Source organism: Amblyomma americanum, chromosome 10 (assembly GCF_052857255.1).
Source record: "Amblyomma americanum isolate KBUSLIRL-KWMA chromosome 10, ASM5285725v1, whole genome shotgun sequence".
Lineage (NCBI taxonomy): Eukaryota > Metazoa > Arthropoda > Arachnida > Ixodida > Ixodidae > Amblyomma > Amblyomma americanum.
Genome location: NC_135506.1, coordinates 127,740,554 through 127,766,830, shown reverse-complemented (window position 1 = coordinate 127,766,830; position 26,277 = coordinate 127,740,554). Strand labels below are relative to the sequence as shown.

At 46.0% G+C, this 26,277-nt stretch overlaps 2 protein-coding genes across 7 annotated transcripts in view; one reads left to right on the top strand and one right to left on the bottom strand.

Annotated features, from left to right (window-relative positions):
• Positions 1-26,277, bottom strand: part of LOC144106973 (uncharacterized) — a 129,708-nt gene that overhangs the window by 91,685 nt on the left and 11,746 nt on the right. Inside the window, exons 1-4 of one of the 6 annotated variants that reach the window (XM_077639946.1) lie at positions 23,800-24,349; positions 17,591-17,673; positions 13,107-13,267; positions 4,963-5,039 (exon numbers count right to left, since the gene is read on the bottom strand). In XM_077639946.1, coding sequence (XP_077496072.1) covers positions 4,963-5,039; positions 13,107-13,221 — 192 coding nt within the window. In that variant the 5' untranslated portion in view covers positions 13,222-13,267; positions 17,591-17,673; positions 23,800-24,349. Of the gene's footprint in view, positions 1-4,962; positions 5,040-13,106; positions 13,304-17,590; positions 17,674-23,799; positions 24,350-26,277 lie in introns of those variants that run through there. The other 5 variants (XM_077639942.1, XM_077639944.1, XM_077639941.1 and 2 more) reach the window with 5 other exon arrangements.
• On the top strand, positions 24,518-25,777 carry LOC144106975 (uncharacterized). Its single transcript, XM_077639947.1, has 2 exons — positions 24,518-25,342; positions 25,655-25,777. Exons 1-2 carry the CDS (start codon positions 24,581-24,583, stop codon positions 25,736-25,738), a joined length of 846 nt encoding a protein of 281 aa, XP_077496073.1. The 5' UTR covers positions 24,518-24,580; the 3' UTR covers positions 25,739-25,777.

Here is a 26,277-nt window from a genome sequence, read left to right as displayed (position 1 = left end):
AGGCAGGAGGGGATGGAAAAAAAAAGGAAAGTATCAAAGCAGGCGTTTTTCCTCTCACTCTCCGATGCCCCTCCACTGGGCACACTGATTGGACAAAAGTTGAAAGCACATGATGGCACGGCCTGACTGCAGCATGCTGTAGTGGCGGCGGCCAGCATGATGCTGCAAGCACTGCTCTTACCCCACGCGCTTACGGTGAGTAGCGAAAAGTTGACAACGTAGGCAAGTCAGCTGACAACGTGAGCAAGTCTACCAGCCTCGGCTGTCTTCAGTTTCGATAGCATCTGCTCCTCCGAAAACGGCAAGCTCTCGAAACCAACCAGAGCATTATGAGGGACATCGAGAGCGCTTTGAAAAAGGCTACGGTGGCAAAAAAGTATGGTGCCGCCAACGCTACTCTGTGCGCCATTCGAAAGAACCGCGACAAGTTGCAACAACAGCTGCAGGAAGACTCTGCGTCACTTTCAAGGAAGCGGATTCGTGCGTCGCAGTACGAAGATGTCGCCGCTTTGAACGGTTTCGCGAGGTCCGGGCCCAAAGCGTTCCTGTGAGTGCCTTAATATTGCAAGCCAAGGCCCTTGTAGACACTTTGGGGCATGATGGTTTCAACCTACTGAACGGCTGGATTCAGCGTTTCAAGGACCGGCACGAGATAAGCCCATCGTCGTCGCCAACCCCGACAACGTTGTGTGTGAAGTAGCTGCCACAGATGAAGACATCGTGGCAGTGGTGGCGGTCGTGATGAGCCTCTATGTGAGGAGGAGCCCAACGAAGTGAGTGAAAGTGCAGCACAAGTTTCGTGCAAAGATGCGCTCGACTTGCAACAAACTGCACTCAGAGAAACCTCAGCAAGCCCGCTCTCAAGTGCTTCACTGTTTTTGAAAATGAAGTCATTATAGCAACACAGTTCAATCACAGCGCCAGACTGAAATAACGTCGTTCTTTCACTCCGACGTTTCGACAAAAAAATCAAATAAACTTCTATGTTGCCAGCGATTCCAGTCTTGTGCATTTGATGCGTTGTCAGGTGCACTTTGAAAGGTAGGCTGGCCACTCTGAAAACGTGAATGCATGGAAAAGTTATGTTTTGGTTACAGTGCTGTACCGCTTATAAAGGGGATTTTCCGGACTCGCGCGGTATGTGTTATACTGAGTGGTCTATGCTTAATGTCTTTCAATGAATTAGTTCTACATTCTGAAATACCCCTATTGGAGGAACCTACTCATGAATTTTGGCTTCATTTGAACCCATCCTCAATATATTAGCTTCAATTGAAACTTGTGGGATTTTTTCCGACTGACCCAGGACGACGGACGACAATGCTGGGTTTCCAGAAGAACGAGCTCCTTATGCTACCGCATCACGTGGGCAATGATTGACACCATTGCGGTAGGCTCCGGATTAATTTCCAGATTAATTAAGCATCGATGTCAGTAAGAACATGCAAACAAAACGCTGATATTCCTACTCCTGCAACTAATATACCAAATTTACTCACGTAACTTATGACCTAGCGTAATTTGCACACCCCTAATTTATTACCCACTTGAGTCATAAAAGAGTAGTGAGTATAAAAGTTTACATGGAACACAGAAGTAACACTGAAGACAGGACAGGTGTTGACTAGCATTTTGACTAACAGGTGTTGACTAACAAACATTCTTTCATGAAAGTTCATTCTGAAGCAACCCAACACAAAGCCGTAGCAAAAACCATATGTCAATCAGAGAGCCAATGAAGCCTTATTAAGGCAAAAGGCAAAAAAAGAAAAGTATGAGTTTTTTCCTCTACACGGCTAACAATAGAGAGGCCAAAGGGCGGTGTCAAGAAAACAATAAAACTAATAACAGTGAAGGAAAAAAATTGGAGGGGACACTTGAACTCCAACTTAAGGGTACGATGCGATAGCTAATAGGTTAGTGCCCATATACAGTCATGCCTCGGTAATGTGGAGACTTTGGTTCCCGAGCAAAAGTGCCTATAAACCAAGTCGTCCATAATAATGAATCATGAATTAAAAAAAAAAGTTTTATGATTACCGATTCTTTATATGCACAGTGGCGGGCAGTGAAGTGAAAATTGGGCAATCTTAGTAGCTCAGGTGCATTATTCTGGTCGCCATTATTTTGAAAATCAAACAGTTTAGGTAGAAGCACGTTTGAAGCACCTAGTAGCCCATGAGACGGATGATAGTGCCTGTTGAGGTGATGAAGTATCTCCAACCGTGACTGTTCGCATTGCAAAAACTCTGTACTTACTTGGCTGCCAGCTGCTGAATGTGGTTTTCAACGAAGCATACAGATAATTACTTTTCACAAACAGTCATCCAATGCGGCAAATGGTAAGGTGCGTCGACCTGGCACCTTACCACTGTAAAGCATGAAGCCATGCACACACAGAAAAGCAACTACTACGGCATTTGCACATTCGCCTGTCTTTTGCTGGTGGTCTGCACTCAAATTGTAAGGGGCGGAACATCTGGTAGAGGCACTTGGCATTTTGTTCTCATCGCTGTCCATATTAACGGGACAAAAATACACGGGTCCCAATGTGCTCCATGCATTTTCACCCTGTCCATTATCCGGACAGCGAGTTTCCATATTAATGAGGAGTAAATACACTGAAAAAGTTTGGTCCCCAGCAAAACTGTACATTACTCCAGTCGTCCATATTAATGGGGCACAACTGTATACAAAATTGGTCATTCTGTACTTCAAATTATAGATCCCTCGGAGTCCTCATGTCCCCTCCTGACACAGCGGTGAAGCGGTTAAGCGATGCGCCACTGCCCTACGATGGCAGGTGCCACCACCGGTGGGCATTGTGCGGCCCAGGTTGCTCTTCCCGAGCGACCAATCATTAATTTAACTGCCACCTGCCATGGTGCGCAGTTCCCTCACAATCCGGTTGGCAGGCAGTCACGATGCCACAAGGCTACGTGACCTACGTGGCCCATCTGCCTCACAGTTTGCTTCTCTGGAGATTTTTCGCGGATTTTTTGCTCACATGTCGTGCAACGTCTTGTAAAGGTAGAGGGGATGACTAAAGGGGCGCTCACATTAGCGGGAAAACGCGCAACGCCGGGCGTTTCCCGCGTGCCGCTTCCCGCCCAAGCCGGTTTTTCTCCCGCGGACAGCCTGCTCTCCCGTCCCGCGGAGCGATGGGTTCGGTACCTATTTTTCCCGTGCCGGTGACAGAACAGCCAATGGGCGCCGACCGTGAACCGTGACGTCGGTCCCAGTTCAGTGACCCCGTCGGCGGAGGCGGAGGCTGCGCGCGTCCGGCCGGCCGGGGCACTCGGCGGCTGCTTTGCCAGGGCGACGGGAGGGGAGCTAGCAGGGTGCGCTTTCCAGTCTTCTCTAGTGTCACGTGACTATCCCCTTCTCTTTCTGCTCGTTCGGGTCCTCCCTCAGCGCCTCCTCTCTCCACATTCCAAGACAACCGCAGCGAGAAAACGCGCGTAGTGTGAGCGTCATTCCGAGGAGCTGCGAGGCAGCGTCGACGTTGACGCTGTGCCGGCGCGGGAAGCTTCCCGCTAGTGTGAGCGCGCCTTTAAGCATGGCTCACTTATCCCCCACTTTCACAAGACGTCGCACAACATAAAAAAGATATCAGGAAGGTATAATGCTTGGGTGGTCTTCTCCGCTTCGTGCAAGCAAAGCAAGTGCACAAAGTGTACATAGGCCAGACCACTATTTAATGTAGTGCTTTAATGTGAGAGCTCCGGAGCACTTCCTCAAGGTAAAAAACAGATCCGGAGGACATCTTTCTGACCACTGCAATCAGTCTCACCACACCTTTATTAGCGAGTACGAGGTTCCTGGCAACGGCAAGGATAACGGAAGGAGAAGTGATTGAGGCTTATCACATTTTGAAGGCAGCTGACTCAGATGTCAGTAAACCATCTGTTTCAGTTTCACTGCATGAAAATTAATACGCTCCTTGGACAGTGCGTATATTTTTTTCCTGTTTTGCCGATCTTGCGCACGCTCATGTCAATGCAGTTCCTCTTGCCTCCATGTGCATGACCAGTATCCTTGCTTCTTTTAATGCTATCTTTGTAAGTTTCACCTCCACGGGCACATGCTTGTCCTCATTGTGCCAGCTGCTTTACTGGCATTTCCAATGGCTTCCATGAGGGTTGAACATTGGTATCTGTTTGATTCTGCCTTTGATTTGATGGTTTTAATGAATTTTAGCTTTTTGCATTGCCTCCTGATTATGGCTTATTGTTGTTTTTACTGTTTAGCCACGCTATTTGTTGGCCTTTCTAAATAATGTGTATGCTTCTATCTATATTTTGAATGTGACTGCTTTTGCTTCACTGTTTTTTTCAGTGCTTTTTACATGTTTTCGTTTCGACTTGTTTTCTTGCCCTTTGGCCTCGACCATTGTTAGCTGTGTAGATGAAAAACCCATACTTCTTTTAGTGTCTTTTGCCTATAGGAGGCAAACTTATAGAAGGCAATATATGTATAGCATGTATTGCATGTTATGACGTTTGTAGTTTTTGTAGGATTTGTTTGCAAAATCGCTGCATAATTTGTGCACCCCCTTTTTGAAGTATTAATTTTTTGAAAAATGCACAAATTATGTGAGTAATCATGGTACGTTGCCCTCTACCATACGCATTGGGCAGTCTACGACATTTCAAGTGGTTGAGCATTGTTCGAGTAGTCAATACATGGTAAAAGTAGTACCACGACTAATCTACCATTAGTTTATTGGTTGTGGCTATGCAATGCTGGGCTTGTCATGTTCCACTCACACGTGTTTACACTTCACAAGGCGCACTCATTTTTGTACTTGGAGGTGAATAAAGTTCATGTATGCGCAGTGTATGTGTATGCATGCATGCGTTAGTTTGTCCACTCTGGACTGAAATACCACCTGCAGAAAATCATGATGCCTTGCAGAAGCACTGCCCAAAGGCAATTTAAAGATGCACGAGATTCGCTCACCTCACTGCCTTCGGCATAAGTAGGAGCACTGCCAGCGGCGCAATCACCTTGGTGGGCCACTCCATAGTTGCCGCAAACTGGGAACAGAAAAAGTGGACACACATTTCACAACCTCCAAGGCACAAGAGAAGCACAGCTACGTTGCTAAATGATTTAGCTCAAGACAAGTTGCTTTCATAAAAATGATGTTTCAAGAAGTCTCAGTGCTGCTTCCATAGCACCAAATAATTGCCTGTTAGGTCTGAGAGATGGTACACTGAATCAGAATTCAGCAGCATGCTGCAACTTCTCTTCCAGCAAATGGGTCAAAGTTACTGTATTTAAGCGCCTGTACGAGTGTGTCCAGTGACCCACAAGTCGAAACGACCTAGACTGAGCGCAAGGTCATGCATGCTGTGGTTGGCCACAGCTTGCGCACGTCTCAGTGACTTTGAGGAAGTCCCATTCAGATCAAGTTTGAGTGCGTGCAGCACTGGGGTAATGTACCTTCAAAGTGATACCAAAGCATGTGTGCGATTCAATTTTTCGCTGCATTGTCGTCGTTACAGCTGCTGATCACAGAGTACCCAATGCTTGTTTTCTACTGGCCAGCCTCAACTTGAACCACGAGTGTGCAGTACATGTAGCTGCAGCTGCCATTAGTTACTGGATTCAGAATAGCAGCTTGGCACACCCTGTGGGCCCCCCTTGGCCACGGTGGGAACACATCAGCCACCACAAGGTCTACCTGCAGGTGCCAAATGGGTGGCGACGCTACTGCAGTAGACTCAACAATTACTGGTCCACAGAAATGCTGATGGCCACACAAATGCACGTTCAAATCCGACTGCAGCAACACACCTTCTGCCATGCACAGGCTGTGGCCCTGTGAAGCTGCACTTGTCACAGCTTATTGCATCAGCTGCCATCTTGTAATTGGAAAACAAAAAAAGGAAGCATCTATTTGTTCGCTTGCAAGTGAAAGTTTCGCCGACTTTTCATTTGACTGAGAGCTAGCACACTCAATCAAATGAAAAACAGAAGTGCTACAAACCCTCCACAACACTGACGCCCATATTTTGAGATGTCAATGGGCCTTTTTCCAGTAGAGTCGATGTCTAGTGACCACCAGACGCAAATACAAATTTACCGTCCGGAAAAAGAATGCAATGGGGAGCAGACATTCTTTCACGATAGTCTCTTGGGTTTACTTTCGCGAAGAGTTAGGAGCACCGGAGTTTGTCTAGCCGGAATAAGGTGTGCGTGACCAGTCTCCAGAAACGCCTGTAGGCCAGTACATTGTCAGCACTACTCAAGGGTGCTTGAGGACGGTGTTTGCAGGAACCACATTCGCATCTGCATGGTATAGAAGATGCTAGCACCGGAGCTAAGTACTGCCCCACAGTCGCTCATCGAGACGTCATTCATGCAGAAGATGCGTGCAGCAAACTTGTGCACTATTCTCCAGGGCATGCCCTGCAGAAGGGCGGACGAACAGGTTATGCGCATGAGCAGAACACCACTGAACAAAGGCCCATTAAGCCAAAAGTTTTTCATGCTACAGCAGTGCTATATATACGACAAGCCTAGATCACTTAAGAGATACTGAATGAGGACTGAAGTTGGCGCGTACTGAGAAAGTCTCGAGTTCTGATGACAAACAGGTAACTTTAAATGAAAACGAACCTTTTTTAAGCAAGAAAAGGTGAAAAAAATGAAGTACAAGCGTCAACACTGCAGGCCCCTTCTGCAAGCAAACTGCAGTGCATCGCACCAGTTCTTTGCGCACGGATCTCCGAGGCTAGGCTGCATCGCCATTCACTCCCAAAACATGGTCACAGAGTCCTTTTCTGTGCAGATGTCTCAAGTTTGAACCAAGTGGCAGAAAAGATTTTCAATACATTTTTCTCGGCAATATATGCATCTTTTGCTATTGGGCAGGTATCAACACAACTAGAAAGAGATGCAGAATAAATTTGTATAAAGAACAAAATTTGCATGGTGCTGTCCTTGGAGCCCTTCTAAGCAAAACCCGGATACCTCAAAATTTTTAACCGAACTCGTGATGGCACGGACTGTTACCAAAAGGTTGCAGAAGATCTAATGCCAACCTGAAGCTCCAACGTTAAGCTAAAAGCATTCAGAAAAAGCTCAATGCCAGAAAAAAACCCAGTAACGAAAATGCATGAGCGGTCGCCATTACAAAGTACACTCACTGACGTAACTGCACAAAGGCAAACTGGTGGGAAGATACGAGGACAAACTTACAGAGACAGGGCTGGTGCCAACTATCAATGGAGTTTTTACTTCTTTGTAAAATGCCACCAATAAACCAGACAGCAATACACAGAGGCCATATAAAAAAGAGGGTGAAAAGGATAAGATATACTCGCAGTCACATGAGGTAGAGGTTACAACATTGGCAGAGATACATTCAAAAAATCAATTTCTTGACCTAAAAGTAACGAGACATTAGGTCTCGTTACAACCAACTAGCTCAAACTAAAGTATTGCCAGAACTTAATTACCACACACTGATTTTTTAACTTTTGCTTTTCGTATTTGGGATTTTCATTCTCGTCATCTTTTAACGCTGTGACAATGATCATTCTCTATTTTACATCCATAGATCCGTGAGCATTCTTATACCACTTCTGGTGCAGTGGTCCAGCAGTTAAACGATGCATCACAGCCCTGCGATGACAGGTGTTGCCACCAGAGGGGGTTGTGTGACCTTGGTTGCTTGGGTGGAGAACGAGGGGGTGCTAGGGGAACTACAGAATGGGTTCCGGAAGCAAAGGAGGTTGGAGGACAATCTATTTTCATTGACACAGTGTATAGAAATTGCGGAAAAGGAACATAGGCCCTTATTGCTAGCATTTCTGGATATTAGGGGAGCCTATGACAACGTTACTCAGGAGCATTTGTGGGACATATTGGGCACATTGGATGTGGAAAATGGAGTAATTAATCTTTTAAAAGATTATATATATAGAGGTAACAGAGTGCTCATAAAATGGGAAAAAAATGTATCAGGGCCAGTAGAGATACAGCGGGGGCTTAGACAAGGATGTCCTCTGTCCCCTTTGTTGTTCATGTTGTACCTGCAAGGTTTGGAGGCCAAGCTAGACGGGAGCGGACTAGGTTTCAACCTATCTTTTTTCAAGAAAGGGGAATTGATTAAACAGACATTACCGGGACTAATATATGCGGACGATATAGTGATAATGGCTGACAACAAGGAAGACCTGCAGAAGTTGTTAGACATATGCAGTACAGAGGGAGATAGATTAGGCTTCAAGTATAGTAAGGAAAAATCTGCAGTCATGACATTTAATGAAGAGGGCGGCGAGCATAGAATACAGGAGTTCGTGCTAAAGGTAGTGAATGAGTACAAGTATCTTGGGGTGTGGATAAATAACAGTGTTGAGTATCTGACAGAGCATGAAAAATATGTAATGAATAAAGCTAGTAGGAATGCAGCTGTCATGAAAAATAGGGCACTGTGGAATTACAATAGGTATGAGGTGGTAAGAGGGATCTGGAAAGGGGTGATGGTCCCTAGCCTGACCTTCGGGAATGCGGTCCTGTGTATGAGGCCAGATGTTCAAGCAAGGCTGGAAATTAGGCAACGGGGAGTAGGGAGGTTAGCTTTGGGAGCACATGGCAATACACCAAATCAGGGGGTACAGGGTGATATGGGATGGGCGTCTTTCGAGAGCAGAGAGGCTAGCAGTAAGATAGCATTTGAGGAACGATTGAGAAGGATGGAGGAAAAGCGGTGGGCTAGGAAAGTTTTCAGATACCTGTATATAAAGAATGTTGACACGAAATGGAGAAAGCGAACTAGAAAATTGACAAGCAAATATCTGGACAGCAGTAAGGGGGCAAATCAGCAATTATCGGTTAAGAAAAAGGTTAAAGGAACAGAGAGAGCTTTGTGGAAAACAGGGATGCTGACGAAATCGGCACTAGAAACATACCGGACCTTTAAACAGGAAATTGTCAAAGAAAATATCTATGATAATTGTAGGGGAAGTTCTTTGTTGTTTGAGGCCAGGACTGGAGTTTTGCGGACTAAGAAGTATAGAGTCAGGTACCAGGAGATAGACACTTTGTGCATTGCGTGCGGAGAGGAGGAGGAAACGGCTGAACACTTGATACTTTTCTGTAAAGGGCTTCACCCTACAGTGGAAGGCAGCGGGGCTGACTTACCCAAGGCATTGGGGTTTAGGGATAGTGAAGGGAAAGTGGATTTTAAGAGGTTAGAGTAACCAAGCGAAGGTTATCTGATTGGTGGCTAAAAGCAAGACAGGAGTAAAATTTCACAAGACATGGCTAGGTGGCTTGAGCCACCGCCCGATGTAAAGGGTTCAGCCGTATCCATCCATCCATCCATCCATTGCTCTTACCGAGAGGCCAATCATTAACTGACACATGCCGTAGTGGGCAGTTCGCTCACAATCCCGTGGGGAGGTTGTGATGACGTCACAAGGTCCCATGGCCTAGGGGCCCACCAAAGCTGCTTCTCTGGGGATTTTTTTGCTCACAGCGCCGGCAACGCCAATGCCAAGGATGCTGCATTTTCTGCAGAAGCGGAGCCTTAGCACTGAGCAATGCTAAGATTTGGAGCTTAGTTTTGTACTATTGGGGAAAAATGGGCACAAACCAAAGGCAGGGACAGGGAAAGAAGACTGGATGGGTGCTTCTCACCACCCCATTGTCTTTGGTTTGTGATGCTACTCTTTTTAGACTCAAAAAACTTACAAGTGTCTACTTCACTGTCACTGCAGATGCCAACTATGCTGACTGGGACAAGGCTGCCGCTGAATTTAACGAAAAGTGGTATTGTCCACAGTGTGCTGGTGCCATGAACGGCGAACTTGTTCGAATTTAGGCCTTACTGAATTCAAGCTGCCTTTATTTCAACTACAAAGTAATCTGCACACTGGAGGTTCTTTTAGCAATTACATTATTTTTATGTATACATAAACTCTTGTCATTACAGGGTACATACTCTAGAGTATTTATGACTGTGTCCGACAGGAATCTGAAGTTTGTTCTGGTTTACGTAGGTGCCAACGGAAAGCAGAGCGGTGGAGGGATGCTTGACGCACCAAGGCTAGAAAAATGCCTTGAGTGTGGCCTGCTTGGTCTGCCACCACCTAAAGCATTGCTGGAAAAAATTCAACGGTGGCGCCCCATATTTTTCTTGGGGATTAGGTGTTCCAGCTGATACGCCCTGATACCCTCCAACCCCGGATGAGGGCAAACGAATATTCAATTTACAGGCTCAGCCGTGCAAGGTTTGTTGAAGCACAAGACTGATCTGCTGCAAGGATTTTATTAGCCTGTTGGCAAAGAATGCAGATACTTTTCATATGCATCTGCAGTAGACAAAAAACAAAGTACTCAATGAAATTTCATTCTTTCCAGGAGGTAAGTGGAAAATGCATTTGGATTGACGGTGTCCAGGTTCGAGATTTTCCAGCACGTAATATCTGCTGCCAGAAAACACAGAATAAAACAGCATAAGTCTTATTTCATGAGCAGCCAAGGAGCCGTGCCTTGGCAGTGGGCGTCAGTCGGGCTGCGGTGCTGAACATGACATGCTGCTGATAAGCGTCCTGCTGTAATGTACATGACAGTCTGTGATAGAGAAAGTGCAGCAAAAAATAAACAGATGTACAAGAAATACTGTTGACTTATTCGTGGCTGATGCCCAGCGCAGCCAGCAGAGCATAGTCTTGACTGTACATTTCACAGGAGCTCCATCTAGAGGCGCATGAGCATGTTTGGTGGTGTTGCCTGCAGTTGCGGCTGCAAGGAGAGAAAGAAGTGGCCGGAGGCGTCCATCGGCCTGAGCACTGCAACTGCGCTCTGCTTGGCTGGCAGCGTCCACTTCGTGCGTCCTTTTTTGCTCTCTATTCACCCTGTGTGGGGAACCTCCATTGCGGCTGCTCATCTGCATAGGGACGGCCTGGTTCTTTCGAGCCTTGCGCTGCTGGGCTGCTGTGAGTTGTGGGGCTCATGTCGGCTGCTAGGCTGGTCACTTGTACCTCTAGGCAAACGTGGCACCCAGTAGCAAAGGCTCCTGGGTAGAATGTGCAGGCTGTTAATTGCAGTTGCTTACACATTTACTTCGACATTACTATAACTGTTTTCTTACCATCGCATTTCAGTCAAGTCCCTCAAGTAAGACCAAGCTGACTGTGAGGTGGCTACTGCCCATCCTTCTTGCTGTCTTTCTCATCCTTCATTTCCCTTCTGCATGTGTCTTTGAAGTTCTTCTAGCTAGCGGTTACCTCCTCGACTGTTACTGAAATATGAAGCAGGATACAGCAAGCAAAATAAGAGAAAAAGATTGGCGGACATGTAGAGACTGTCATCTGTTAGCACACAAGCAATAACTTCACGCCCAGGTGAACTCAAAGGGCCAGCTTCCCTGTTTACAAACACGATGTAGGCAAGTACATGAAAAATTTGGAGGACGCTTAAGCTTCCTCTTTAAGAGTGAGACGGGACAGCGTTTTGCAGCCTTGCCAAGGAGTGCACGGAACCTCAATCACCCATTTAAGGAAAGGACGCCTGTCTAACATATCTCAGTGGACACAGGAACCCAGCCATAAGGAAAGGAAATTGAAATGAAAATTGGTTTTAAGGAAAGCAAAAGACACCTGTCTCACAATTCTCCCTGGACACCTATGACACCCTATGGGAAGGAAATTCCTTCCCTTACAGCGTGGTTCAGGTGTCCACCGAGATGCGCCATTTTTCACTCATGGCCAACTCCGCTGACACCGACAACGGCTTTTCTGCAACATGAGCTCCTTAACACTGTCGCATTAAAATGTGCAGGTCACGCATTTGTGTGTTGAGTATTGCGGCACATAAGCAGCCAAGGCTGTCATGCGCCAAATACAGGGCTGGAAAATCTCACTGTTGTGCTGGCAGACAACTACTTTTTTAAAAAAGTTTACAATCTGCAGATGACATTTCCTTCTTTTAAGAAACTAACTACTCGTGATAAATCTACTACTGAATTCTCTGATAAGAGCAAGCTGGGGCGGAAAGGAACATGTTTGTCATAAAGTACTGTGAAATGCTTTTTCCTTAATTTTTCGAGTTTTCTGCATGAAAATGATATGCGGTTTATACTGTAACCATTTCGCCACATTCAAAAGAGGATTCTCTTGTTTCATGAGGATGAAGCTATGTGCAAGACGCGCATGTCCGATGTGAAGGCAACACAAGATGATTTCAATAAAGCACTCCAGGTGTTAACACGACACTCATTTGCCAAGGATCCGCTTTACCAGATGCAGTTTATTGATTTCATCATCCCAAGTGGATTGCCATTTATTAGTTTACTTCCGTGCATTTCACGAATAAAGAGAGGCTACAAAGTGATGCTGCCAGCATGTTTAAGAGACAAAAAAGCATCTGCTTATGGCCGCAAAAAGGCAGACAATAGTATTCATACAGCTCATTTGTGCAGAACAGCTGGCGCACTGAAAAAAATCACGAACAGTATGCAATAACACACAGGGACCTAAAATTGAGTTCTCGGTAGGCTGCAGACCCTGCCAGAGTGATGAGAAAAATTTGTTGGCTGCACAATGCTCAATATAGTAATTAAAGCAATAGTACAGTGCAGTGACAATCGTAGAGCTCACCACAACTGATGCTTTTACTTACCTGTGTCGTCAATATCTCCAAGTACGTCCCTCACTTGCTCCCACAGGGACTCCTTTGTTGTCCTGTTGCAGAAGCCACTGTCCTTGGCATCCCATAGGAGTGGGCGCTTCGACACTTCGGTTATTAGCGCTTCGTTGGACAGCCCCCATAACATGTTACCGTGTTGCCAGAAGGACATGTAGTACTAAGACATTGTGTCCTCCTCTTGTCACGTGACTTTCCGCTGTGAAGTCATTGGTCAGAAGCGAAGCTGTTGCGCTGTCACACTGTCGCCATGAAAAATTTCCAATTTGTCGTAACCTCATCACTCTGGCCAGTTGAGCCACCGTGATGGGTCGAAACAGGTTTTTACACCACGGCGACAGGAATCACGAGCATTTTCTCTTGCATGTGAAATGGCCTTGAGGATATTGTGTACTTTACCAGCTAATGAACTATAAAGAAGTGGATCAGTATGCAGTACGCACCATCCTCCCTTGGAGGCACCTCAGTGTTCGTGCCAGTGCTCCGTGCCAGGAGGGTGGTCTGTGTGCTCTGGGAAGCCCATTCCTGGCTGGACTGGATGCCGACCTCACGCATCATGACCCGACCGGATGCCTTGTCCTCGCATTCCGCAACGACGTGTTGGCTGCGAGGACATAATTAATCCAGTGCCCTTGAATGACTGGAACAAAAAAATGCCAGTAGTTGCTGTGGTATCACCATGTCAACACAAGCCAAAACACACTTTCCTCACCCACAATAATGGAGTGCTTATTTGCTACATGCCTGCTCCGGTCACAATTCACTCCTGTTTTTTTTTTCTAACATGATATAAATAAACATAACTTCCTAAAAGTTTCAAGCATGATGGCACCTCATAAATGCATTCAGTTTAAACAGAATTTCAACCCAACACCACAGCCTAAAACATGAGGTTTCACAACAGCATTTATAGATAAAATGGGCTTTATCCAGACTAAAGTGACCAGAAACCCTACACAATTGCTAAGATCATCAATCACTCATTTCTCACAGGCCCAGGCTTTTTTTCTGTGACAACATCTCTAATGTCACATAACAAGACACCAGCCGTTCGATTGCTGGGAGACTCCCTGCTACCCTCAAGTTCTTGGCACAGCAGTTCCTATGTTCAGAAGGACGTCCACAATGACATGTCTCATGCAAGGCCACCTAGAATTCATCATTTCTTTCGGCAGACTTGAATAAGGTACTTTTTTTGGGGGTGGGGGTAGGGGGGGTGGGGGGTATAATGCCCCAAAGCGACTTAGGCTATGAGGGACGCAGTATTGAAGGGCTCTTCAGCCACCTGGGGTTGTTTTAGCATGCACTGACACCGCACAGTACACGGACCTCCAGAATTTCACTTCCATCGAAATTCAACCCCCCACCCAGGATAGGATCGAACCCGCCTCTCTCGGATCAGCAGCCGAGCGCCATAACCACTGAGCCACAACGGCGGCGGGCTAATGCACTTCATAGAAATTCAATGGATTATGCTCTTCTGGTACTTGTCCACATCAGCTGATGTGCACGAAGTGAATGGATTGTGTTAAAGCCACTTTTTTTTTTAACTGCATCCATGGAGAAGAGAACTAAGGAAAGGTCCTGAACTGTGCAACTTATCACAGGGTGCATATTGATGGATTTCCCTAAGTTGAAAGCACCATATTTTCCGGACTACAAATGTTCAAAAGCTGAAATTACACATGGTGCAGCCCCTCTATATGTGTGGACTATACACGCATTCATTTATTAACATTGTTTGTCAGAGCCCCAAGTGCGACTCTAAAGGTAAAAAAAAAAAGCAGGACATGATTGCGCCTATGACGTTTTGTGCACTCAATCACATAGGAAAATCATCTTCAATATGCAAGCAAATACATGTGGCGGTGCTTAGAGCAGCTGCTTTTCAGTGCTTGAAGTTGTGAACATGTGCCAAAAAGCTTCGATGAATAACACCAGAACGCAAAGTAATCTGGCTGCATTGGTTCTGAAAAAATGAAGAGCCTTTCCGGCAGCATTCAAGTTCAGTCTTGTCAAGCTAACAGTAAAGTCCAACCGAGCAGCGGCTAAAGAACCTGGCATTGAAAAACTCACAGATGTGGGAAACTTTTCTGAAGCATCTGCGGCCAACTTAAAAAACTTATTTTCTGACGAAAATAATCCCTGCAGACTAAACACCGGGTGCAGACTATCAAAGTAAAAACCAATTTTAAGCCAAAATTTGGCACCGTTGATTATGCACCAGAAAATATGGTACTTGAGTCAATTACTGGGAAAGCTAAACATATATACTTGTATATGCAGTAGCTGACCAATTATTCAGACCTGTAAAATATTTTGGACTGAACAGGGGAGGCATCGGGCCACACATAGGAATGTGCACATGTATTCACAACCAATATTTTGAATTCTGCACTGCTGAAAGGTTTGCTCTATCAGACTAAAACAGATGCCAGCAATACTCAGCGGAGTCTGAAAGTTAACTTTTTCAACCCAACATAGACACGAGGGAGCACCACTGTCAAAACCAGCTGACTCTGTTGCCAAGGAAGGCCCAGTCTTGGATTTCCATGGATTCATTCAGAAAGACTGCCATGACTTTTCCTCATTGCTGCCACTTGAGTTAATGGCATGCTTGGTGCCTGGAAGCATAAGGAATCAGGCAGCCAATTTGGCAGGCAAACTGTGAGGCAACCAATGTCTGATTCCGGAAAATCCAGGCAAGTTCCGATGCTAAATTACGGATCAAAAAACACAGACAATCCTAAGCTACCTTCTAGTTGGTGTTTCAGTGCAAGTAGGCAAGTAGTTCAAGCAGGAGAATTTTTGGCTACCTGGACCAATATAAATATTGAACATGCAGTATAGTCCACTAGCTTGAGCACTGCAAGTTGTATCTGCTTTCTGCATTTTGTGGAGGAAGAACAGACTATCTACCGGTCATCAATGCAAACAGAGTACATGATTGACTTGGGCACCCACATTTGGTGGAAACTCATTCTCCCTATAAGGAGTGTGTGGTTTGGGATACAGCACAACAGCACTCCATTTTCTGGCATGAAACTCTTGCAAAAAGTTGTACCAAAATGCAAACAAAATGAGCAGCCTAGGAACACATTCAGAATGTTCAGCAACCAGCCAAGAAAGCCTACCTCCACTAGGTCGCTTAGGATGCTAAACACCAGGTTGTGTCAGAGGATTCTTCCTACATCAGAGAAAATGGTAAGGCAGTGCTGTTTGAGTACAAAGGGTTCTTGTGTCGCCGTTTCAACCAGGTGGTCAGTTGTCGAACATCATTTTTACGCTGACTGGTGTCAAGGAACTGCCGACACTGAAGGATAAAAGATGACACTAAAGTTTGATTTCTTTTCCTTGCACCAGGTGTGCCCCATTAGTGAAGGCTTGTTGACTTGAAGGCTTTCTTCCCGGAGACGGTCTTGCGAAGAATTAAGATGTAGGGATAAGGGGATACAATAGGTTTATACAGAAACTTATATAATGACAAGTTTGGCTGTTAGAGACAATTTCAGCGGCAGGAATATGAAACAACAAAAGATAGAACTGGTTAACAACAGGGGAGGGCCCCTACTCGGCATAGCCAAAGGTGCATATCATCTGACTGTAGCTCAGAATCCTTTTTCCAGGCTCCGGGGCCCAGTTCTAAAAACCTTGGAGCCTGGCCCACTTTTGCATCACCGAATCATGGTAAACTCACCACATGATTGGTTTACAAACCACATGGCATGCCCTCCAATTCCAGTGAGGTTCATAACCCTCTCCCCAAAATATGTAATGTGAAAAGAACATCAAACTCACTTCAAAAATTGAACATTCTGGGAGGGGACCTCCCTAATGATTGGCCCCTCTGGGTCATGGGAAGACCGCAGCGGCAGAACACAGAAGAAAGAAGGACGAATGGTCGTGATGGTCCTGCATGCATCCACTGACCCCTTTTGTTCACTTCTCTTAGCCGCAAGGCGGGTAAATGGGCATGCTGGCATTCTACAGTAACCTAACATTAAGTTCACTTTCAAATTATTTTGCAACGGAGTTTGGTGGCCTCCCAGGTTTCAAAAAAGGCACCATGACAGTGTTTGCATGCCAGACGTTCATCCACTTTTGTGTACACACTTAGTGGCAACAGCTGTGCATCCACTAATAGCAATAAACACCTTTGAAAAGTGCATGCTTTACGGACAGCCACATGTGCTGTATGCAGGACACACGACTACGCTGGCAGGAGGATAGGGCGCCGATGTCATCCAGGAGGGATTGGAAGAGTAACAAGAAAAGGAAGAATTGTGCACCATCAGCCGTGATAGAACGCAGGGTAGATTTTTGTGGCACTCAGCATTTTATATCTGCATCTTCTCTCTTGTTGTAGTAGTACGGTAGAAGCTCACAGGTATATGGCCCACGCTAACCAAGGAAGGGAGCAAACCAATCGTTGAAAACCATTCATGCACATGCACTAATGTGTCTACCTCCTGATGTTACTAGATGATGCAGCTTTGCTCCTCAAGTATGCATGCTGGTAAAACAGAGTGCCAAGCTCGGATGTATGAGCTGGATTCATATTCAACTAACAAACAACTATCTGAATTTAGCACCTGCATCTGTTGTTCCCGTTTTTCTCCAGATGCCTGCTTTGTTCACACTTTACACTGAAGACACCGCATAAAAAGCGGTAGCTCTCGACTGGAGCTATTAACAGGAAATTCTGGCAAATGAATCTTTCTTTCCTTCATCCAAGCATTCATAGAAGTACGGCTCACTTCTCTAAAATTCTGAGGCATATCAATGACCTAATGCTAGGAGGCAAAACTCATAAGCACATTTCTCCTTGACAAACTACAAGAGATCAATAACAGTAGGCACTACGCTGTCAAAAGAAATAATGACGAGTAGGAAAAAATCAACACCAAGAAAACGAAACTACACCAACCTTCACACTGCAGGCCTGGCCATCCCCGTGTGAACTGCCATGTCATGTGCACAATGATGACCTGCTTCAGAACTGCTTCAGGCCTGTAGAACGAGACCAACAGAAAGGATGAATGATTTGCTAAGTTAAACTAAATGCGACAAAGGTGTGCTAGCAGGAACGCAACTTTATTGGCACATTACACCAGCTGCAGCTCATGCATAATGTGGTTTGCCGCTGTCTGCTACAATCTGAACACAACTAGAACTGGTGTGAAGTACATATCCTTTTTTCCTCTTAGCGTGATGGAGGTTTCCTCCTTTCCACAGAGCTGCAGCCATTATGTAACCTGTTTCATCCTGGGAGCAACAAGTGTGACACGAGTTCCTTCTTTCTACACTGACACAGCTGGACCAACACCTCGTTGCAGCTGCCACAAAACTGGCCTCCTCCTTTCCACTTGAACATCTACCAGTGAGCAGGTGGCAACGTGCCCACAGGGTTGTGGGCAGCCTGCATCCTCAGACCTCAACCACAGACAGGGTGGCTTTTTCGCTAGAGAGGCATCTAGTGCTAGCGCACTAAAAGAGAAAGCTAGCACTAAGTAAACAGCAAAGATAGCGCATCACCACTACGGAAGCACAGAGCTGCGAATGATTTCCATATGTACCTAGGATAAGGAGAGCTTCATGCTGCAAGTTAACAAAATTAAAAACGGTAGGCTGGCGGATAGGTTTAAGGGCCGCCTTGAGACACGCCTGTGTACTCTTCCCCACCAACCACTCCTCACCTTTTAGTGCAACTCATGTGCCTGCTCTTCAGGAGCTGTACAGCTCCCATTCTGCTGGCAAATGTTAAATGCCCCGCATTTCCTTATGCAAGCCAATGATGACGATTTACTGTGGCGCAAGGGCACCTGTGGCCAAAGTCCCCTATGGCACACGGGGTATTCGGCTATTCAAGATGGGGTCAAAGACCCATTTCCTGAACGTTTCACTCTGAAGAAGCCAAGCGCCAGGCCAGTGGAAAGTTTGTATCCATTGTATCACTGGTGGGCACCCGGCGGCACTGGGGTCAAACCCCCCACTTCTCACATGCGAGGCAGATGTTCAAACGAATCATCCCCTTTGCAAGGCAGGAGTACAATCATGAGTGTAAGCATCATAGACAAAGTGCTGCAATTTCAATGGAAAAGTCTGAGAGGTGTTGAAGCTGCTGCGGTGGCTCAGTGGTTATGGTGCTTGGCTGCTCACCTTGAAGATGAGGATTCGATCCTAGCCACGGCAGTCACATTTTGATGAAGGTGAAATGATAAAAGGCCCGTGTACTATGCGATGTTAGTGCATGTGGGCTCGGTAGCTGTGCCATGTCGCAGCCTCCTCATCCACTGGTTTTCGCTACGCAGGTGCTCGCGCCTGCCTTTGCCTACATCTTCCCAGCCATCTTCGACACTTCGTGGCTTGTTCTACCGGACCCAGAGCAGCCGGTCTGCGTCGGGTACAACGGACCATTCGGTTTGAGCAGCGCAGATGCATCGGTGAAAAGAGCGCCCCCTTCCTGGACCCTCGACATCGGATGGCAAGCGCAACCGCCAGCGACAACATCAACCCTGTCAACATATAAAGAGCACCGCCTTCCGCCCGCGCTCTGTGGGCTCGGTAGCTGTGCCATGTCGCAGCCTCCTCATCCACTGGTTTTCGCTACGCAGGTTAGTCCATCATACTGCCTCTTTTCTAAAAAATGTAGTGACCGTTGCCTGGTACAGCTTCCGAGCCTGCAGTGTTGCATTTCTATTGCTGGTGAATGCTTTTCTGTTGTAAAATATCTTCTTCTTTTGTCCGGAGAAGTTGAGATGAACCCTGGTCCGGACAAACTTGATAGTGTTCTTGCTGAACTCAAGAAGTTGTCAGCCGGTCAAGGCCAAATAATCGCGGATGTACAGGACCTTAAAGGTCAGATGTGTTCTGTCGACCAAACCATTTCCGACCTGAGCAAACGCCTAGCAGACCTGGAAAGCCTCTTTCAGGACATTGCTACCCTAAAATCCGATCTAGAATCCGTCAATTCCATTGCCGCCGGGACGGCAGCTCTTGTTACTAACCTTGAGGCCCGAATAGACGACACAGAAAACAGATCACGCCGCAACAACCTGATACTCTATGGCCTTCCAGACTCCAATCCCCGTGAATCATTCATCGAATCTGAAGAAATAATAATTAAGCACTGTCAGAATAAGTTAAAGTTAACCTTAGAGCCCAGTCAGAGCGTGCCCATCGCTTGGGACGCCATAACGAGGACTGCCAACGGCCAATTATCGCTAAATTCGTCTCCTTCAAAACCAAAGAAACTATCCTTTCCAAAGGTCCTATGCTGAAGGACACGAACTATAGCATTGGAGAAGATTTTACCCGCTCTGTTCAAAAAGCCCGCAAACATCTTGTCGCATTTGCAAGAGCAGAAACCGGACCGTTTTCTTTGCGGTACAAGACCCTATTTCTCGGCAAAAAACGCTACACTTTTGATGCTGCCACCGAAATGGTGAAAGAAATAGCATAGCGCTCACCGCACAATCGTCACTTATCTAATCCACGCCATACCTCCCCTCGACAGAATATTTCTTTTTCGGTTATCTATACTAATATACGCAGTCTGCTTTCAAAGTGCGATAGTGTATCCAGCCTTGTATCTTCAACAGGCTCTAACCTGCTTGTGCTGACAGAGACTTGGCTGACCGATAATGTGGGCGACACTGAAGTTCTGTGCAACTTACCTAATTTTAACCTTTTCCGTGCCGATCGCAAAGTCCCCCGAGGAGGAGGCGTCCTTATCGCTACCAGCAATCAACTACAGTGTTCCCACATTAACATCCAATCTGACCTCGAAATATTATGGCTGCTTTGTCGCGCCACGCCAGTGTCTATACTAATTGGTGTTTGCTATAGGCCCCCCAACAATAACCCCAAATTCCCTCGAAAGCTGCACAACATTCTGAACCAACTTACAACAAAACACCCTAATGCACACGTGCTCCTTTTTGGAGATTTTAACTATCCTGACATAGATTGGAATAACCCTCATCAGCCTATTTTTAGACAGCATGAATCACAGGAGTTTGTGGATGTGTGCTTAAATTTTAATCTTACTCAATTAGTAACCCAGCCTACACGCATCGCCGGAGACACCGCAAACATTCTTGACCTTATACTATCTAGCCACCCCGAATGCCTCAACTCCATTACTTATCTCCGGGAAATTAGTGATCACAAAGTCATCCATGCGTCTTTTACCTTCACTCCAACAATAAAAGAAACTTCCAAAAAAACAATCACCCTTTATAACAAAGGTAACTATGAGGCTATAAACAGGGCGTTGGAGGCTTATTTCCCATCTTTTCAGCACTCTTTCCCGGAACAAACCATCCACGAAAATTGGTCGATGTTTATTCATAAAATCAACGAACTTACTAACAAATATGTTCCCAAATGCAGCTTCCGCGCAACCAAACAGAAACCATGGTTTACCAAGGCTCTAGGAAGACTAGAAAACAAAAAGAAACGCTTGTTCCGCAGTGCTAAACAGACTGGAAATGACTACGCATGGGAAAAATATTACGCTGCCGAAAAGACATACGTAAAAAACGCTAAACGCTCATTCTATCATACTGACCTTCCCAACATACTTAAAGATAACCCGACTAAATTCTGGCAGCTTTTAAATCAGCAATCTATACGCACTATTACCTTAACTGATGATTCCGGGCGTGCTGTTTCTGATGTCGAGTGTGCTAACATATTTAATTCTGCTTTCGCATCTGTATTCACTCATGAACATGAACCACCCCCCCTCATGACAGCAAATGACCAAAGAAGTTTAATGCCAGCCGTTACTTTCTCTGAGGCCGGCATATCATGTCTCATAGATAAACTAAAACTGTCATCATCTGCCGGCTTTGACGAAATCAACACCAAGGTACTAAAAAACGTTAACCATACTTCTGCCAAATTTTTATGCCTGCTGTTCTCACAGTCTCTTTCTACAGGTGTCATACCCCATGACTGGAAAGTGGGGAAGGTCGTTCCGGTCCACAAGTCGGGTAACAAAGATTCACCACTTAATTACCGACCCATATCACTCACCAGCATACCATGTAAACTCATGAAACACGTCATTTATTCTTTAACAATGCATTTTCTGGATTCAAATAACTTTTTTCACTCATCGCAGCACGGATTTCGCAAAGGATACTCATGTGAAAGTCAACTAGCACTTTACGTTCATGACTTGCATGCCAATCTTGATGCTAACCTCCAAACTGACGCAATTTTTATCGACTTCGCTAAAGCATTTGACAAGGTACCTCATAACCACTTATTTCTGAAACTCTCTCGCCTAAACTTGCATCCCGACATACTAGCATGGATAAAAGAATTCTTAACTCACCGCTTCCAATCAGTCGTTGTCAATAACCAAATGTCTGACCTCCTACCAGTCTCCTCAGGCGTGCCCCAAGGATCCGTCCTTGGGCCACTCTTGTTTCTAATTTATATTAACGACCTACCTGAGAAATTAGATTGCCATATTCGGATGTTTGCTGATGATTGTGTTATTTACAGAACAGTCACTAACACCTTTGACCAACAATCCCTTCAAAATAATTTAACTCATGTACAAGACTGGTGCAGTGAATGGCTAATGACACTTAACACAAGTAAATGCAAATATATGTCGTTCCATCGTCGCCGTTACCCTCTTCTGTTCCAATACAGCATATCTAACGTTCCTCTCGATCTTGTCCAATCATACAAATACCTTGGTGTTCATATTTGTCATGATCTTACATGGAATACGCATATTTCAAACATCATATCATCCGCCAACAGAACACCAGGATTCTTAAAGCGTCACCTACGCTCTGCACCTCAGCATGTCAAGCTCCTCGCATACAAATCATTAGTCCGATCAAAATTAGAATACGCATCTCCCATCTGGTCTCCAAAGCAAGCATATCTCTGTAATTCAATTGAAGCAGTTCAAAACCGAGCAACTAGATTCATTCATTCATCGTATTCTTTTGATATCAGCACATCATCCCTCAAATCACAGTCCAGCCTACCTACCCTTACTCATCGCCGCTACAATGCTAGTTTATGTTTGTTTCACAAGTTTTTTTACTCTGAGCTCCGACAGGAACCCTACATCTGCGTACCACCACCACGCATCTCCCTCCACACCGGCCATCAGCAGCAAGTGTCACGACCTCGCGCCCGCACCACTACATTTTCTTCATCATTCTTCCCCCGGACCGCGAACGACTGGAACGGCCTTCCCCGTGAACTTGCTGCTATCACATGCCAATCATTGTTCATCGAGGAAATCACGCGTGTACTTGCTTAGTGATAATCTTATATTTGTATAACTTTCAACTTATCTGTTAGTCTTTCTGTTTTTCATTTCTGTGTGCCCCACCCCTTATGTAATACCCTCTAACGAGGGTTTTTAAGGTATTAAAGTGAAGTGAAGAGCCCCAGGTGATTGAAATTATCTGAAGCCCTCCATTACAGCGATTGCATAGGCTGAGTTGCTTTGGCACATTAAACCCTATGAAACCAAAACCAAACCATCCTACCCTGATGACACACACGTCAAATGCATTACATCGGATGGCCTGCCACATGTGCGACATGCTGCTGTCGATTCATCACTGCAGTGGAGGAGCTTTGTGAGTCTTCACAAAAAATGTACACCTATTCACATCACGGCACTCGTGATATTAAGCTCATTATTGTAATTCCTGCACTTGTAAATGTCCTCCACTACTGTTTCTGCACTGGGGAAAGAACAATTTCCGCCTTAAGATGCTTTTATGAGGACAGTAGTTTTCGTTTCGCCTGCCATCATGAATGAGCTATATAAATGTACCAGTTTGCAGCATTCTTTTACTTCTGATTACGAAAGATAAACAATAAACAAACAAAAACAAGCACAACGAAAGTAATCTTCTCCTTTCCAACTTCTTTCCCCCAGTGTGTGGCCAGTTTGTCAGAGACATTTTTTGTAATCTAAAACTAATACGCGCGCCAATAGCAGCAAGTCGCAGTTTCGACATGCAGCTTACAATCGCTGCGCTCAAAGAACGATAAAACTCCGGGCTTTCCAAAGGGCCACAGGACCCGGCGCCGTAATCAACGCATGCCGTACAAACGTTCCCTTGTGCATGTCGTCTCACATACCTCTACCTCGCGAACCTCGCGTTGCTGTCTCCGGCGTCGTTGTGGTGAACACGGCCTCAGGTTGGATACCGCACACAGAACAGCTACTGTCGTCACAAGTGTGCAGGTAAGTTCCCGCCGCGGGTCGTCGCCCTCTTATCCTAATGCACGGGGCACAATAGCTCGTCGCCTGCAACACCAAAGTGATCTTTGTGCACTGCTGGGAGTCAAGTTTCCACGGACGAATGTGCTGGAAGGTTCACGCAGCTGTTGCGAGTGCTCTTTTCTCGCAGTTCGTGCAGCCGGCTTCGGCCATATCACGTGATAACAACATACATTACGTCACTTCTATATCAAAGCTATTCGACATCTAGCTGGGTCACTCCAATTTTCCGTTGCTTGAAAAAGTGATGAGCATCAGAGGACATCGTTTAAAAACTCCCGATTAGCTGCGCCATCTGAAAGTAAGCAATAAAAGCTGCCGTTCTTTGAAGTAGCTATCTTCTGAAGATAGTTTCCCAGGTATCACCGAACTTTTTATAGTGTTACAAAAATGTTATGTAAGTTGCAGTAATATTCTATATTTCATTGTAATGTTAAGGTTAAAAGTTAACATACAGTAGTGGGCCTCTTCGATTTTCTACGCTCGGGCAGCCCGCTGGCTGCCAGCAAGTTAGCCCCTGACAGGAAAACGCGTCATGGTCACGTGAGCTGGCAGCCACCGGAAACTGTAAGGAAAGTTTCGAGCAGCCGGATCGCGCGTCGGCGTCGTCTGCTGCGTCGTCTGCTGATCACTTTCATCATGTCGAGCGAAGAGGTAGCTGCACTTGCTGCGCTCACCGATTCTGTTGACCGGAGTGAGACCGTTGACTGCAGCGAAGATGACGACGGTGACGAGTGCGTCGTGCTTGTCTTGGCGGCTCATGTAGAGAGGCAGGACCGCCACAGGGTCCCACTCTATGTGGAGCGAGTCGTTCCCACGTATTTAGAATTTGAATTCCGGAAGCTCTTTCGTATTTCGCGAAGCTTGTGCGCAGATATCACTGGCGAATTTGAGGCATCGGCCTTCTACCCGGAAGGATGTCGAGGACGGCGCCAGGTGTCTGCTCACATGACAATGCTAATCGCCCTGACCTACATCGGAACTCAAACAACGATGTACCAGATCGCCGACAAATTTGATGTCAGTGAGTCGACGGTACACGCGGCAATAAGCCGCATCTTGGATTTCTTGTTTTCGATAAGCAAGAGGGAGATATGCTGGCCGGACCCCGACGAGCGACAGCGCAGCAAGGCAGCTTTCTGCCAGATCGGCCGTCGCGGTCGAGTGCTGCCGGACGTCACCGCGGGGCCATCGACGGATGCCATGTCCGCATTGCTCGACCCTCGGAGTCGGAGGAAAGCTATTATAATAGAAAAAAGTTTCATTCGATCATACTCCAGGGGGTCTGCAATGCTGACATGGTCTTCATTGACGTCTTCGTCGGCTTCCCCGGCAGCGCGCACGACTCCAGGGTTCTCCGCGAGAGCTTCCTTTTCAAAGACGGAGAGTCTAAATGCGAAGGTGAGTTAAAGAACTTCTTATTGTTACATCACTAATGCGTGTTTAATACATGCATTATGCGCGGAAGAGAGTTAAGAAAACTGAAAGCGGTGCGCGCATATATGCAAGAGATCGATCAATCGTCTCGATCGTTCCCGCTTGCTTAATTAATTTAACCAAGCTGAACTGTGAGCAACAGCTATAGATATATTGATGCTCGGAATTACGAGTTTGCAGATATCTACATATGCTACGGTCGGTCATATACGCCGGAGGTTCTCGTTAATTTTTATTTCTTACGTACATATAATATATGTGAATTAATTCGCGCAGGAGGATACCTTTTGGGCGACGCTGCTTATCCGTGGCTGCTGCCGCCGTACCGCCAGTCCACGACCAACTGGCAGCCTTGGATGACGGCATTTAACAATGCGCACAGTCGGCAGCGCGTTGTTGTGGAGGGCAGCTTCGGCCTGCTGAAGGCGCGGTTTCAGCGGCTCCTTTACGTCGACGTCGCAAGGATAAGCCAGGCGGTGCACATTGTGTTGCGTGCTGCACAACAAGGCAAGAAGGCGCGGCGACGCGATGGAAATGCTGGAAGAGGTGGACAGCGGAACCAACGTGTCGCCAACCGAGCCTGCCGACGACGACGAAGAGTGTGCTGTCTCGGCAGGAACTTTGCGCGACAGCGTGGCTCAGAGACTGTAATCGTGAAGTATATATGCCTCCTGTGTATGCCTTCCTTCATTTGTTTTTTCATTGCTTGAGTTTATATTATAATGCATGCATTGTGAGCTTCCATCACTCTTTTACATTTAAAGATAAAATTAAGGCTGAAAGCATAGAAATTGAATTATTTGCTTTCAGCAAAAATATATGTTAGCGTTATGTATATATAATATAATAATAATAATAGAGATTTATTCATCACAACGATGAAAAGGGCCGAGGAAAAA